Raw genomic sequence first — 17025 nt, 5'->3', positions numbered from 1 at the left:
ACCTCCACCTCCCAGGTTCAAGCAATTCCCCTGCCTCAGCCTCCCCAATAGCTGGGACTACAGGTGTGCGCCACCACACCCAGCTAATTTTTGTATTTGTTAGTAGAGACAGGGTTTCACCATGGTCTCGATCTCTTGACCTTGTGATCCGCCTGCCTCGGCCTCCCAAAGTGCTGGGATTACAGGTGTGAACCACCGCACCTGGCCTGTAGTTTTAGTAGAGATGTGGTTTCTCCATTTTTGTCAGTCTGCTCTTGAACTCCTGACCTCAGGTGATCCACCCATCTTAGCCTCTCAAAGTGCTGGGATTACAAGCCTAAGCCACCGTACCGGGCCAAAAAATTGTTAATGTTCTTTTAGCTCCATTTATCTATTACCCTGCTTTTCTTTTATTCCCAAACTTTCATTTCTATATGAATTAATTAAAAATTTCTGAAGGCTAAACAATTCCCTCTATCAGTTTGTTCCAAGTAAAACCTTTAGCTTATTAAGAGTGATGAGTGAGATTATTTAGTTGCTTGTGATATGCAGCCAGATTTATGCTGCATGATAAATCATGCTGATATGCAGCATTATATTTATCTTTTTTCAGTGAATATCTCCACATGAAATTTCTGGCTAGAAGGATATGCATATGCTTGGTATATATTGTCAGGTTGCCCACTAGAAGGGGCATACCAGTTTTACTATGCATTCAGCTGACAAGAGTTTTTGTCAGCTTTTTATCACTGAGGCAGCTGAAAAATAACTTATTGTTTCAATACTTGTTAGTGTGGTTGAGCATTCTTTTCTCTTTTTGTGGCTATTTGTATTTCTTTTTTTTTTTTTTTTTTGAGACGGAGTTTCCCTCTTGTTACCCAGGCTGGAGTGCAATGGCGCGATCTCGGCTCACTGCAACCTCTGCCTCCTGGGTTCAAGCAATTGTCCTGCCTCAGTCTCCTGAGTAGCTGGGATTACAGGCACGTGCCACCATGCCCAGCTAATTTTTGTATTTTTAGTAGAGACGGGGTTTCACCATGTTGATCAGGATGGTCTCGATCTCTTGACCTCGTGATCCACCCGCCTGGGCCTCCCAAAGTGCTGGAATTACAGGCTTGAGCCACCGCGCCCGGCCCGGCTATTTGTATTTCTTAAGTGAATTGCCTGTTTTTCCTTTGCCCATTGCTTTCTGGAATGTGGTTAGTTCTAAGTTTCACATTAGATTCTTGCATTATTTGTACTTTACCAGCAAGGCAAAGCCATAGTGCAAAGAGCATGGTATTGAGAGAAGGCCTAGATTCTAACTTCTAGCTAGTGTACAAATCCATTTGCTTCAATGGACTCCAGTTCTGTCAAATAAGAAGCTTAGGCCGGGCACAGTGGCTCATACCTGTAATCCCAACACTTTAGAAGGCTGAGGTGGGTGGATCACGAGGTCAAGAGATTGAGACCCCACCTCTATTAAAAATATACAAAATTAGCCAGGTGTGGTGGTGCATGTCTGTAATCTTAACTACTTGGGAGACTGAGGCATGAGAATTTCTTCAACTGGGAGGCGGAGGTTTCAGTTAGCTGAGATCATGCCGCTGTACTGCAGCCTGGCGACAGAGCAAGACTTCGTCTCTTAAAAAAAAAGTGGTTAGCAACTTCTACTTCTCTAATGATATGGGATGTTCAGTAGATCTGTACACTCTTGTGTATGGGATGGCAAAATTGTATAATGAAAAAATATGGCTTTTAATTAATGTTTAATTATAATCTGTCGGTAGCTACTTTGGCATTCCAAAGGCACTACCTGGTCCTAGCCTTTCCCATGTAATTATTTTATAGAATAGTGGTGACAGAAGAAATCCCAGGGGTTGGGCGTTTTACTTCAACTTCCCACTCAGGGTAAGAATTTCCTCCTGGGCTGGGCGCGGTGGCTCATGCCTGTAATCCCAGCACTTTGGGAGGCCGAGGCGGGTGGATCACGAGGTCAAGAGATCGAGACCATCCTGGTCAACATGGTGAAACCCCGTCTCTACTAAAACTACAAAAAATTAGCTGGGCATGGTGGCGCGTGCCTGTAATCCCAGCTACTCAGGAGGCTGAGGCAGGAGAATTGCCTGAACCCAGGAGGCGGAGGTTGCGGTGAGCCGAGATCGCGCCATTGCACTCCAGCCTGGGTAACAAGAGCGAAACTCTGTCTCAAAAAAAAAAAAAAAAAAAAAAAAAACTTTGTCAAAAAAAAAAAAAAAAAAAAAAAAAAGAATTTCCTCCTATGGCATAGAAAGACCAGGTAAATTCAACTTAAGCATTGTAGTCATTCATTTAATCAGTAACTGTTGTGTGTCTGCCATGTGTTAGGCATTGTTGGAGGTGTTGTAAAGACAGTACTGAAAAAGAGATGATGCTTTTGTGCTTAGGAAGCTTACACTGTGGGCTGGGCGCGGTGGCTCACTTGTGTAATCCAGCACTTTGGGAGGTTTAGACGGGTGGATCACCTAAAGTTGGGGGTTCGACACCATCCTGATCAACATAGAGAAACCTCATCTCTATTAAAAATACAGAATTAGCTGGGCATGGTGGTACATGCCTGTAATCCCAGCTCAGCTACTTGGGAGGCTGAGGCAGGAGAATCGATTGTACCGGGAGATGGAGGTTGTGGTGAGCCAAGATTGTGCCATTGCACTCCAGCCTGGGCAACAAGACCAAAACTCCATCTCAAAAAAAAATAAAGAAGTTTACATTTTAATGAAAGAGACACGTATGTGGTTGTCAGGTAGGTAAGTGCTATGAAGAAGCATGAAACAAAAGCAGGGTTAGAAGCAGTGAACTTGTGGGATGCTTGGGCAGCGTAGTTATTTTAGACGATGGGGTAGGAAAGGCCTCTCTGAGGAGGTGTTGTTTGAGTGAAGAAGTGGGCAGGAAGACCTACTTCTCTGAGGACTGATGCTCTGCAGAGGAATAGCAAGTATGAAGGCTCCTGAGTCAGAAACTAATTTGGCATACTCAGAATATCTATGTCTATATATTGCCCGACTGTATAGTCTACAGTGAAAGTATTGAGAACCTGCAGTGTGCTAGACACAGTTCTAAGTGCCTGGGATCAAACAGTGAATACCTCACACAAAAACCCTTACCTTCACAGAGTATGTATTCTAGTCAAAAAAATCATTAAAACGTTGGAAGCAGATGATTAAGTGCTGCAGTTTAAAAAGAGGCAGGAAAGGGGGATAGGAAGAGGGTTTGTGGTGAAGTGGGGATGTTGCTTGGAAAGTCCTCTCTTGTTAAACTTGAGCGAAGTCCCTAAGGGCTTGAGCGAGTGAGCTGTTCAGGTGTCTGGAGCAAGAGCGTTCCAGGCGAGAATAAGACTGTGAAGTGATTGCATATCTAGTGGGTATGAAACAACAAAGAAGCTCGCGTGACCGACGGGAGACTGGTAGCAAGAGGACACAGATGCAGCAGGAAGCTGATTATATGTGTCACTGCAGAGCTTTGTAGTGATTTTGGCTTTTTACTCTGATACCGAATACCACTAGAAGGGCTTGATTGAGAAGCTTGAGATGAACTTAGGTTTTAAAGGGATCCCTGACTTCTGTGCTGAAAACGTTCTTGGAGAATCAAGGATAGAAGCAGGGATACTAGGGATTGCAATCATCCAGGCAAGAGTTGATGTTGGTTTGGACCAAGAGTGTAACAGTGGGCATGGTCACAAGTAGATTCTGAATGTATTTTGAAGGTATGGCCAATACGATGTTGTTGATTGATTGGATTTAGGGAGAAGGAAAGAGGGGCATGTAGGATTTTTGGCCTGAGCAGGTAGGAGGTTGGGACTTCCTTTAAATGAAATGGGAGAAGTTGTGAGAGGATCTGGTGAGGTAGGGAGATGAGGAGTTCCGTTTTGACTTTTTCAGTTTGAAGTAATTATTAGACAGTCAAGCAGTGGCATGGAATAGGCAGTTGGGTGTCCGAGTCTGAAGTTTGAGGGAAGAATGGGGCTGGTTATATAAGCACATTCGTAGTTGATATTTCAAGGCCATGGGACTGGATGAGGCCACCTAGGGAGTGCCTGAAACTAGAGAAGAGTTCCTGTAACAGAGCCATGGGGGCATTCTGATGGCGAGAAGTTGGAGAGATGAGAAGAGACTGGACTAGGAGAGTGTGGCTTCCTGGAAACTGGTCAGGTTTCTTCTGCAGTTCTTCCATTTTTAATAATGCACACTGTGAATCGGTAAGGAGACAGAATTTTCTAAATGTATTTTACCACAGAACCTTTTTTTTTTTTTTTTTTTTTTTTCCCAGATAGGTAATAATTAGAACCAATTTTGGAAAGACTAACCTGGCTCATTTCACCCTACCTAGATGGCTGAGTTGGCCGGGGCTCTTTTTTGCAAGAACAGAATACCCACCGCAAACTGATTCAAGTCACAGGCTCGCATCACTGGGCAGAGCAGGGCTGCCTCTGGCTTCAGGCATTTGTTGGATTCAGATGCTCAAATAATGTCCGTATGGTTCTTTATCTTTCTAGCTCTCGTTAGGCTTCATCCTTTAAGTAGGCTTCCTCCCTGTGGCGGGCAAGATGGCTCTGGGGTCCTCAAGTTGACATCCTCCTAACTTAGCCACTTCAGTGACAAGAGCAACTATCTTTTGTTAGCACTAGCATAGATGGAATCCTCACAGTGACTCTTACTGGCTGGGCTTCTCGTGACAGACCCTGAGCTGGTCCTTGTGGCCAGGAGGTTAGGTTACCCTGGCAAGCTTGGGTCATGTGCCCCATTCTGGTGTCTAGGGAAAGGAAGTCTGTGATTGAAAGTCTCACCATGACTACGTGATATGTATGTTAACTATAATCCACCCAGTCCCTCATTGATTGATATTTGGTTCTATTTCTCATTTTTTGTTCTTACTGACAATATAAAGATAGCTGAGATTTGAACATAAGTTTTCTGGATTTCCAGTGTATAATTTGTCATAGTTGTAATGAATACATTACACAGTAAAGGAGCCTGGCTGGCAGCCGCTCTGTTAATTGGATGATGTGAATGGAAGGATGGGAATCCAGCAAATGAGAAGGAAAGCTCCTCAGGAAGCTTTGTGAAAAGCTGAAAGAATGCAAGATGCTTAACACTGCAACTCAGAGGAGGAACAGTGGTCGTTCAGCATGCACATACTAAGTGGGCAGTGGAGTACCACACAGTGTGTGGGCTTCGACTCATCTGTCACGGAATCCTTCTTTAGCTTCTTTGGGCAAGTGTTTCAGTTTGATCATCTTTAGAGTGAAGATGATAATACTGTCTACCTCATAAGAGTTGCCATGAATGTTGATAAGATGACACTAAAAAGGACTTCCTTTGTGTCTGGATATAGCATTAGTAGTAGGACTATCAGTACATATACATGGGTGTGTTCTGCCCACCCCATTTTTCTTAATTATTTCATTCTAACATAATTACAGCCTTACCTGCAGTTGTAAAACTTAGGCAGAGATCCTTGTACATTTTACCCAGGTCTCCCATTGGTAACATCTTGAAAAACTACAGTGCAATACAGTATCACAACCTGGATATTGACATTGGTAACAGCTGGGATACAAAACGTTTCCATCACCACAAGGATCCCTCATGTTGCAGTTTTATAGTCATAGCCATTCTCCTCTCACCCTCTTCTTTTTTAATCCCTGGCAACTACTATTCTGTTCTCCATTTCCATAATTCCCTCATTTCAAGTATGTTATATAAAAGTGATCATGCAGAATATAACCTTTTGGGATTGACTTTCTTCATTCAGTGTAATTCTCTGGAGAGTCATCCAGGTTGATGCATGTATCAATAGTACATTCCATTTTATTGCTGAATAGTATTAACCATTCACCTTTTGAAAAGCGTCTAGGTGGTTTCCAGATTTAGGCTATGACAAAGAAAGCTCCTGTAAACATTTAGGTACAGGTTTTTGTTGGAATACAAGTCTTTATTTTTCTTGGATAATTGCTGAGGAGTTCAATTGCTGGGTTGCATCATAGTTGTATGATTTGTTTCAGAAAGTACCAAACTGTTTACCGGAGTGGCTGTACCATTTTTCATTCCTTCCAGGACTGTGTGAATGATGTAGTTTCTTTACATCCTTGCCAGTGTTCAGTGGTTTCACTGTTGTCTGTTTTATCCATCCTGAAAGGTGTATGCTGGTATCTCATTGTGGTTTTAGTGTCCGTTTCTGTGGTGACTAATATTGAATCTCTTTTCATGTGCTTGTGTGCCCACTGTATATTCTCTTGAAATGTCTTTTGTCTATTTTCTTTTTACATGTATATTTTGACGCGAGTCCTTTGTCAGATACGTGGTTTGCAATTACTTTCTTCCACTCTGTAGTTTGACTTTTCAGCTTCTTAAAAGGGTCTTTCTTAAAAGTTTTAAATTTTAATGACATTCAGTTTTTTAATTTTTCTTTTTATGGGTTGTGCTTTTGGCGTCACACCTAAGGAACTTTTTACCTGTTCCTAAGTCCAGAAGATTTTGTCCTGTGATTTTTTTTTTCTAAAAGTTTTATAATTTTATGTTATTATTATTTTTTTTTTGACATGGAGTCTTGCCCTGTTGCCCAGGCTGGAGTGCTGTGGCGTGGTCTCGGCTCACTGCAACCTCTGCCTCCTGGGTTCAAGTGATTCTCCTGCCTCAGCCTCCCAAGTAGCTGGGACTACAGGCACCTGCCACCACACCCAGCTAATTTTTTTGTGTTTTTAGTAGAGATAGGGTTTCACCATGTTGGGCAGGCTGGTCCCACACTTCTGACCTTGTGATCTACCCGCCTCAGCTTCCAAAGTGCTGGGATAACAGGAGTGAGCCACTGCACCCAGCCAATTTTATGTTTTAGTTTTTTTTTTTTTTTTTGAGACAGAGTCTTGCTCTGTTACCCAGGCTGGAGTGCAGTGGTACGATCTCACCTCACTGCAGCCTCCACCTTCCAGATTCAAGTAGTTCTCCTCCTTCAGCCTCCTGAGTAGCTGGGATTACAGGTGCGTACAACCACACCCAGTTAATTTTTGTATTTTTAGTAGAGACAGGGTTTCACCATATTCATCAGGCTGGTCTCGAACTCCTGACCTCAAGCAATCCACCCACCTCAGCCTCCCAAAGTAGTGGGATTACAGGTGTGAGCCACTGAGCCCGGCCTATGTTTTACATTTAAGTCTATGATCCATTTTGAATTAATTTTTGTAGAAGATGCAAGATTTATAGGTCAGGTTCATTTTTTGCCTATAAGTGTCCAATTGCTCTAGCATGAATTGTTTAAAAGGCAATCTTTCCTCCATTTAATTGCTTTTGTGAAATATTTGTGTAGGTCTGTCTCTGGGTTTTCTGTTATGTTCTGTTGATCTGTGTTTTTATCCCTGTATCAATACCACAATCTCAATTGTAGCTATCTAGTAAGTCTTAAAATTGGGTAGACCAGTTCTTCTTACTCTACTCTTTTCTTCCCAACATTATTTTAAATATATTAGTTTCTTTACATATCCGTACACAATTTAGGACAGTCTTGTCTATACCTACAAAAAATCTTGCGGGATTTTGATAGGGATTATTTTAAGTTTGTTTATCAATTTGATCTCCGCTGACACTGCAGAACTTCATTCCTGGTCAGTTGGTTGGTCTGAATGTTAAGGATCCGTCTGTGGCCTTCTCTGATTCTACCCTAGTGGAGTGTGTTGGGGTGCTTGATTGTAGGTGGAAGTCAAAGCTCTCCACTTGGCCTTTGCGGCTTGCCTGGGGGTGGGATTACAGTTTTTTTTGGTGTGTGTATGTTTGGCTAGAGTAGAATGATTATTATCTAAAAATTTCCTGTCTTCCTAGGCTTCCTTTTATCTAGTTCTTTCACAAGAAAGCAGGCATTTATTGGGGGTTTTATCGTCAGCATCTCTTGCCATTTCTGGTTTGCTGGCATCGTTAGTTCCACGTCTGAGCTACAGGAGGCAAAAGAAAGCCCAAGGAACTCATCATCGTATTCCTTGGGTCCTGAGTTTCGTAGCCGGTCTGCCTTCTTCTCTTTACCTTTCAGGGTCTTCTTATGCTTGTTTTATATATAATGTCCAGAGTTTTGTTTGTATTTTGCTGGAGGGGCAGGGAAAAATGCGTTTATCTTCTTGCAAGCTGTGTCCACATTTTCTTCTTTTAATTATAAAAATTTTGAATATTTAGAAAAGTAGTATAGGATAATGAACATAAACCTACCTATTTTCTAGTTTTAAGAGTTGTAAATACTTTTTAGTATGTCTTAAATCTATTTTTCTTTTCTTTTTTTTTGAGATGGAGTTTCACTCTGTCACCCAGGCTGGAGCGGAGTGGTGCACTCTTGACTCACTGCAACCTCCGCCTCCTGGGTTCAAGCAATTCTCCTGCCTCAGCCTCCCAAATAGCTGAAAATACAGGCGTCCACCACCACACCTGGTTTATTTTGTATTTTTAAAAGAGACAGGGTTTCATCAGGTTGGCCAGGCTGGTCTCAAACTCCTGACCTCAAGTGATGCGCCCACCTCAGCTTCCCAAGTGCTGGGATTACAGGCATGAGCCACTGTGCCCAGCCAGTGTATATTTTCTGAGGTGCTTTTAAAGTAAATTAGAAATATAATGAAATTTCACTTTTAAATATTCAATATACATCTCTAAAAAATAAAATTTTTGAATATAAGGACAATACTTTTAGAGTGATTTATAGTAACATCATCATATTATCTAATATCCAGCTCATATTCTGATTTCCCTAGTTATTCCCAAAATTTCTTACAGCTTGACGGACAAAGAAGGATACAATCAAGAACATGAATTGCCTTTAGTTGTTAGGCTTTTACATTTGCTGGAATCTGAAATAGTTCCTTTCCTACTTTTTTCTACATGACATTGATTTGTTGAAGAAATAGTTCCTGTTGAACCTTGGAATGTCGCATTGTCATTAGGGTTGTGTCTGATTGTTTTCTTATGTTTCTTTTTTCTTTTTTTGAGACTGAGTCTCACTCTGTGGCCCAGGCTGGAGTGCAGTTGTGTGAACTCCGCTCACTGCAACCTCTGCCTCCTGGGTTCAAGCAATTGTCCTGCCTCAGTCTCCTGAGTAGCTAGGATTACAGGGGTACACCAACACGCTCAGCTCATTTTTGTATTTTTAGTAGAGACGGGGTTTCTCCATGTTGGCCATGCTGGTCTCGAACTCCTGACCTCGTGATCCACCCACCTCGACCTCCCAAAGTATTGAGATTACAGGCGTGAGCCACCTCGCCCAGCCTGTGTTTCTTTTCTCAGTCTACCCAAGATAGTGCTTCATCCTTGTGTTTCTTTATCTCTTATTTTTTCTCTAAATTTGAAGTTAGATCCAAAGGCTTGATTAGATTCAAATTTGGTGAGAATATTTCATAAATGACGCTATGCTAAGCAGATTTTCATAAGTTTGTTTTATTTATAACTTGTTTGTGGTAGAGAATATGCCTTCTGCATCCTGTGATACGCTGCTGGAGGACATTGAAGATATCGTGTCTCAGGAAGATTCAAAACCACAAGATCGGCATTTCGTAAGAAGGGATGTTGTCCCGAAGGCACGAAAGCGAAATACCCAAAAGTATTTGCAAGAGGAAGACAGTCCACCAAGTGACAGGTAAACATTTTTCCTTGAAATTATATTCATTTTCTTTCTTCCTTCCTTCCTTGTATTTTTTTATTTTGAGATGGAATCTTGCTCTGTCGTCCAGGCTGGAGTACAGCGGTGCAGTCTTGGTTCACTGCAACCTACGCCTCCTGGGTTCAAGCGATTCTCCTGCCTCAGCCTCCTTAGTAGCTGGGACTACAGGCATGCACCACCATGCCTGGCTAATTTTGGTAATTTTAGTAGAGATGGGGTTTCACCATGTTGGCCAGGCTGGTCTTGAACTCCTGACCTCAGGTGATCCACCTGTCTTGGCCTCCCAAAGTGCTGGGATTACAGACGTGAGCCACTGTGCCCAGGTGAAATTATATTCATTTTCATTCCAGAGGAGAAGCTGACACTACTAGTCTGTGTGAAATACATAATGTCTCTTCATTAGAATCTTTGAACTTTTTTTTTATTTTTGAGATGGAGTCTTACTCTGTTGCCAGACTGGAGTGCAGTGGCGCCATCTCAGCTCACTGAAACCTCCCCGCCTCCTGGGTTCAAGCAATTCTCTTGCCTCAGCCTCCGGAGTAGCTGGGATTACAGATACCCACTACTGTGCCCAGCTACTTTTTGTATTTTTCTTTCTTTCTTTCTTTCTTTTTTTTTAATTGCATTTTAGGTTTTGGGGTACATGTGAAGAACATGCAGGATTGTTGCATAGGTACACACATGGCAGTGTGATTTGCTGCCTTCCTCCCCATCACCTATATCTGGCATTTCTCCCCATGCTTTCTCTTCCCAACTCCCTACCCCCTGCTGTCCCTTCCCTATTTCCCCCTGACAGACCCCAGTGTGTTACTTTTTGTATTTTTAGTAGAGCTGGGGTTTCGCCATCTTGGCCAGGGTGGTCTCGATCTCTTGACCTTGTGATCTGCCTGTCTCAGCCTCCCAAAGGGCTGGGATTACAGGAGTGAGCCACTGCGCCCGGCCTGAACTTTTGATAGGAAATACAAGTTGAGTATCACTTAACTGAAATACTTGAGATGAGAAGTGTTTCAGGTATCACAGTTTTTTTGGATTTTGGAATATTTGCATTACGTACTTACCAGTTGAGTATTCCTAATCCAGACATCCAAAATGCTCCAGGGAGCATCCTTTGAGTATCATTTTGGCACTCAAAAAGTTTCAGATTTTAGAGCATTTTGGATTTTGAATTTTTGAATTAAAGAAATACAACGTGCATGTAATTTTTTTTTTTTTATTTGAGTGATTTTAAATTTGACAAGGTAATTAGTTAAAAAGAAATGAGGTGCCAAACTGGATGTTCCCAGCAGATAGCTGAGGACAACAGGAATCTCTTTGATATTACTGCAGTTGGTATGTAAGTCTGTTACTTCCAAATAAAATTTTTACTGGAGTTTGTGCTTCTTGTGAGACAGTAGTATTCTGGACATTTGAATTTTCTTAGCAGATTTTCAAATACTTATGGATCAGGTAAAGGCAGTAGGCACAAAGAAATTATCGCCCTGTTTACACTATTATAGTAGATCACTAGTCTGTGAAATTTTGATACAACATAACCAGAAAGAATAATGTAATTATATAATTTTAATAAGCCTGTATTTGTTTATCTAGTAAACTGTTGAAATTTATAATCTACTTGTTTTGTTGGGAAATTAACCTTTTAAAAATCTTTGAATTTAAAATTTGCTTATATTTTACTGACTGAGGTTTATCAAATTTCCCCTAAATGTATCCCTAAGGTGATTTCTATTTACTTATAAATTATTAGAACAATCCAAGTTGAAAGTCCTTTTATTTTCTAAAAATATTACCCTTTTTTAAGAACTCTAATTTTATAGAGTACTTTTAATAATGTCTTAGGATGACAGTTTAAGATTTTGATTAATTTATTTATATCTGTAAGTTTTAGAAGCTAAAGATTGCAACTAGTATGTAGGAGTCTATAAACAGACGTACTTTTCTTTATTTGCTGTTGCTGCTAGAACCACTTTTTTTTCCTATTGTTATTTTTATGTACCTTTCTAGGAGTTGAACTTAGTGATAAGTTAGTAGTATGAATTTAAAATACAATTCAGGGAAAAGTAGATATTTTTTATGTAGAGTCTTCTTAGAATTCTGTGGTTTCTTTATACTGATTTTAGACTTTTGATATAACAACAGATTTTGAGTTAAATTGGTGTGTTTAATTAATAGCTTTTGAACGGATTGTAGTGAGTTTATTTTTTTTGTGTAATATATCTTAAAATTATCGAGTGGTTTTTATTTTAAAAATTACTCAGTATTAAAAAAAAAAAAATTAGTATTGTCTCATGGCTGTAATCCCAGCACTTTGGGAGGCCAAGGTGGGTGGATCATCTGAGGTCAGGAGTTCAAGACCAGCCTGGCCATCACGGTGAAAAACCATCTTTAAAAAAAAAAAAAAAAAAAAAGAAGCCCATGATAATTTGCATGGCTACCCTGGAAGCTATTTGTTTACGACTTTTTTCTAAGGCCATTTTCAGATCTGAAAATTCTTTGTGAATCTAGGAGACTCTTCAGCAACTTTCAATCTGTATTGACTGGGGATCCTGAATTCTTAGAGCTAGTGGATTCTGGTGATAAGTTTTTTAAAGCAATTCAGGAGTGCAGAAGCCCCTCCGGTTTCCCCAGAGTACTGGACAGTCCCCTGGGCCTTGCTCACCTTGGATTCCCTCTTAGAGCCCCTGAGAGGAGCGCCTTTTTATTTACTGAAAATTTTTGTTTACTGAAGTGTTTTTCTTTTCTTTTTTTTTTTTTTTNCTTGGGTAGCATTGTGGGACACTGTCTCTACAAAAAAATAAAAAAATTGACAGCTGTCTTGGTGCATGCCTATAGTTGCAGCCACTTAGGAGGCTGAGATGGGAGGATCCCTTAGGCCTGGGAGGTTGAGGTTGCAGTGAGCTGTGGTCACAAAGCTGCACTGTAGCCTGGGCAACAGAGCGAGACCCTGGATCAAAAAAAAAAAAAATTACTCAATGAAACTAACATTTTTTTAATTGATTACTTAACAGCACTATTCCAGGCATACAGAAAATTTGGATACGAACGTGGGGCTGTTCTCATAATAATTCAGATGGAGAATATATGGCTGGACAGCTAGCTGCTTATGGTTATAAAATTACAGGTAATGAGATCTATAATATATTTTATTGATTAAATTTTTCAGATTTAAGTTTTTTTTTGAGATACATATTTTAGCTTAGCAGTTAAAGGGTATTTTTAGCATTACTTAATAGTTTTAAGGTTAAACAGTGATAGCTATTACACATTGTGTAGATACCCATGGATGTCGTATTGTAAAAAAACTTTAAAAAACTTGTATTTTGAAATAAGTTTAGATGTTTAGAAAAGTAGTAAAATTAGAGAGTTCACATATGCCCTTCAGTGAGCTTCCCTTGATATTAACATCTTACACAATTGTAATACAGTTAATAAAACAGGAAATTAATATTAGTGCATTTCTGTTATCTAAACTGTGGATTGTATTTGAATTTTACCAGTTTTCTCATTAACTTTTTCTGTCCCAAGATCTAATCAGGGATTACAGATGTGAGCCACTGCGCCCAGCCTATCTTAGTTATTTCTATCAGTACAGACTCATGGATATTTATTTTATTCTGTGGATATAGTCTAATACTATCATTGTGTGTTATGCAGCTTGTTGTTCTGCCTTGGCTGTTAGGACCTTGTTCAGGCTAGAGTTCGAGACCAGCCTGGCCAACATGGTGAAACCTAGTCTCTAATAAAAGTACAAAAATTAGCCGGGCATGGTGGCGGGCACCTGTAGTCCCAGCTACTTGGGAGACTCAGGCTAGAGAATCGCATGAACCTGGGAGGTGGGTTCAAGGTTGCAGTGAGCTGAGATCGCGGCGTGATGGCTCACGCCTGTAATCCCAGCACTTTGAGAGACCAAGGCAGGTGGATCACCTGAGGTTGGGATTTCGAGACCAGCCTGACCAACATGGAGAAACTCTGTCTTTACTTAAAATACAAAATTAGTTGGGGCATAGTGGTACATGCCTGTCCCCAGCTACTTGGGAGACTGAGGCAGGAGAATTGCTTGAACCCGGGAGGTGGAGGTTGTGGTGAGCCAAGGTTGTGCCGTTGCACTCCATCCTGAGCAACAAGAGTGAAACTTAGTCTTAAAAAAAAAAAGAAAAAGAAAATAGCCTTTATATATTGATTTATATTTTATTTATTTCTGAGATGGGTCTCACTATGTTGCCCAGGCTGGCCTTCACCTCTTAGGCTCAAATAATTCTTTTATCTCAGCCTCCCAAGTAGCTGGGACTATAGTCATGTGCTTGGCTAAAAAAATAGCCACACACACAAAAAGAAGAAGGCTGGATGTGGTGGTTCATGCCTGCTGTAATCCCAGCACTTTGGAGGCCGAATTGGGAGGGTCACTCGAGCCCAGGAGTTTGAGACCAGCGTTGGCAACATAGTGAGACCCTGGCCCCACAAAAATGTTTAAAACATAGCCGGCGTGTTGGTGCTTGCCTGTAGTCCCAGCTACTTGAGAGGCTGAGGTGGCAGGCTTGTTTGAGCCTGAGAGGTAGACAGGGGCTGCACTGAGCTGTGATTGCACACTGTACTTCAGCCTGGGCAACAGAGCAAGATCCTATCTCAAAAAAAAAAATGTGCCTAAGATAACTTCCTAAAACATTAAGGAAAATCAGGTGTTGACTTTTTCTATGTCATATTAGATATCTAATACATTTTAATTTAAATTTTAGTCCATTTAGCAGTTTGTGTTTGGTCTTATAACAGTACTTGTCTGTATAAAATAACAATCCTGGTATGTTTATACAAGAATATTATATTTTGTTTTACACACCTACTTTCGTTTCTTATTTGGGAATAGTTAAAAAGGAAAAATTAAGGAAGTAATTACTTGAATGTGAATTTATTTTATTTTTGCTAATGTAGCACAGTCTGTTACTTTTATATATTGTATTGTATATATTTGTATTAATTTTGTCAACTTGATTGTTCCCACTTCAGAAATTCATAGTTTTAAATTCCACTCTGGCTGGCCTGCAGCAGACTGTGTAAATACTTTCTTCACTAGTCTAGGTATAGGCCCAGGAAATATAAACAGAATTAGCTTCGATAAGACATTTAAGAAGGAAATCTGTACAGATCTTAAATTTAGAGATTTGATGTGAATTACTTCTGGATTACCGATGCCAGTAGCCACTTTCTATGGAATAGTGAGAATTTATAAAGTTTATTATGGTTTACTAATTGATAATGTTTTTGTTGATCATGGAAACCTAAAATATTAAATGTGTAATTAATATAAAATGGTTATAAACTTTAGATTATGTATAATGTATATGGAGATTATTGAAAACAGTATGCAGATAAATTAAATCAAAATTACTTCTCAGTAGTCATAGATATTTTTATTATTTGGGGAAGAAAGATTATGTGGGTATGTATTTGAAATTGCTGCTTTTAAATATGCAAATTCAGGATATAATTATTCTGTATTAAAACTTCATAAGGCCAGGCGTGGTGGCTTATGCCTATAATCCCAGCACTTGGAAGATGGAGGCGGGCGGATAACCTGAGAACAGGAGTTCGAGACCGGCCTGGCCAACAAGGCAAAACCCTGTCTCTACTAAAAATACAAAAATCAGCCAGATGTGGTAGCATATGCCTGTAATCCCAGCTACTTGGGAGGCTGAGGTAGGAGAATTGCTTGAACTCGGGAGGTGGAGGTCGCAGTGAGCCAAGATCGCCCCACTATGCTCCAGCCTGGATGACAGAGTGAGACTGTCTCAAAAAACAAACAAACAAAAACAACATCTTCATAAAGGTTTAGTCGGAGCAGTTTGAGCCACCATGCCCAGTTAATTTTTGTGTTTTTATTAGAGACAGGGTTTCATCATGTTGGCCAGGCTGGTCTCAAACTCCTGACCTCGTGATCTGCCCGCCTTGGCCTCCCAAAGTGCTGGGATTACAAGTGTGAGCCCCTCTGCACCTGGCCAGGACCTGCTTTATTAAAAGAGCTTTTACTCAAGTTGAATGATGAATCATCTGTGTGCAAAAACAAAACAACAACAAAAAAAGAGCTTTTGCAACTTGTATTTTAGAAATACTTTGTGATGATGTCAAGTCGGAATGTGGTACCTTGTATTTGATTAATATCTTTTTGCAGAAACGAACACTGATTTATTTGCTCTGGGAGATAGTGTTAATTGAAATTAAAATGTATAGGTTAACTAAAATGTATAGGATGTTTCCTGGTCCTGGTCATTCAGTTTGAAGTAGCTTTGAATTTTGTAACATGTCTATGGGATATATTGGATTCACGTATGGGGATGTTTTCATAAGGAATACATCCCAGAACCATGCTAGTGATCAGTAGAATTTGAAGGATTTTAAAGCTACACTGTTTTGTTTGGGCTTAGATTTAGGTTGTTGCATGTAATTCAACTGTAAGTACCCAATATTTCTTAAAAACAAAACTTTGCCTGCTTTCTTATCTCAATTTTCTCTAAGAATCCACTATCGGCTGTGGCTTTCACCTGTAATCCCAACACTTTAGGAGGCTGAGGTGGGAGGGTCCCTTGAGCCCAGGAATTTGAGACCAGTCTGGGCCACGTAGCAAGATCTTGTCTTAAAAAAATTAAGCAATTAGCTGGGTGTGCTGGCATGTGCCTGTAGTCCCAGCTGCTCAGGAGGCTGAGGTGGGGATTGCTTGGGCCCAAGATAAGCCAAGATCATGCCACTATACTCTAGCCTGAGTGGCAGAGCAAGATCCTGTCTCAATCAATCAATCAATCAATCAATAGGTAACCATGTAATTTTACATTAATATATTGAGTTTGCCTATCTGATATTAATAAAATATATTCTAATAGGGAGTACATTAATTCTGTGGAATGCTGAAAAGCAGTAGACTTCAATTTCTTAAAAATACAAGTAAATGAAAAGTAGATAGTATGTTATGCTTCTGTTAGGTGCCACAATAAATTGAGCAGGTTAATTCCCAATGAAATGAGGATTTTTGTACACATTTTTAGGCAATGGAGCTGAATTGGTTAAAAGCCTACTGTGTATTAGGCATTTCACATATGTTATTGCAAGAATCAAATGAGATAACTGGCATGAGTTTGACTGCATATCTTAAAATGAAGAGATTGAGACCAGAAAAAGGAATACTCATGTGCTAGAGTTGTCATTGAGACATTGTTTGTCCATTTGCACAGCCTTATCTCTGCATTATGTTCTCCAGTCTTTCAAAGTTGATGCTTTAAAAGAAAGGCAGTTCAAAATGGAAATTTATTAATATTAATGGCTCTTATGAGAGTAGTTCTTGGCTGCCCAGCATCTTGAAATGTTTTTTCATATATTTCAAATGTTTATATATATGTGTGTGTGTGTGTGTGTGTGTGTGTGTGT

The 17025-nt window shown here is 40.1% G+C and overlaps 1 protein-coding gene across 6 annotated transcripts in view; it reads left to right on the top strand.

The window, feature by feature from the left end:
• CDKAL1 (CDK5 regulatory subunit associated protein 1 like 1) overlaps positions 1-17025 on the top strand; it is a 717953-nt gene that overhangs the window by 3499 nt on the left and 697429 nt on the right. For 3 of the 6 annotated variants that reach the window (XM_017544096.2, XM_017544095.2, XM_037744112.1), the window contains 2 exons: positions 9420-9594; positions 12624-12736. In XM_017544096.2, coding sequence (XP_017399585.1) covers positions 9425-9594; positions 12624-12736 — 283 coding nt within the window. In that variant the 5' untranslated portion in view covers positions 9420-9424. Of the gene's footprint in view, positions 1-6958; positions 6971-9412; positions 9595-12623; positions 12737-17025 lie in introns of those variants that run through there. The other 3 variants (XM_037744111.1, XM_037744113.1, XM_017544097.2) reach the window with 2 other exon arrangements.

The sequence above is a fragment of the Cebus imitator genome, unplaced genomic scaffold (assembly GCF_001604975.1).
Source record: "Cebus imitator isolate Cc_AM_T3 unplaced genomic scaffold, Cebus_imitator-1.0 Scaffold165, whole genome shotgun sequence".
Taxonomy (NCBI): Eukaryota; Metazoa; Chordata; class Mammalia; order Primates; family Cebidae; genus Cebus; species Cebus imitator.
Note: the sequence above shows the minus strand (reverse complement) of the source record. Positions and strands in the feature narration are given on the sequence as shown.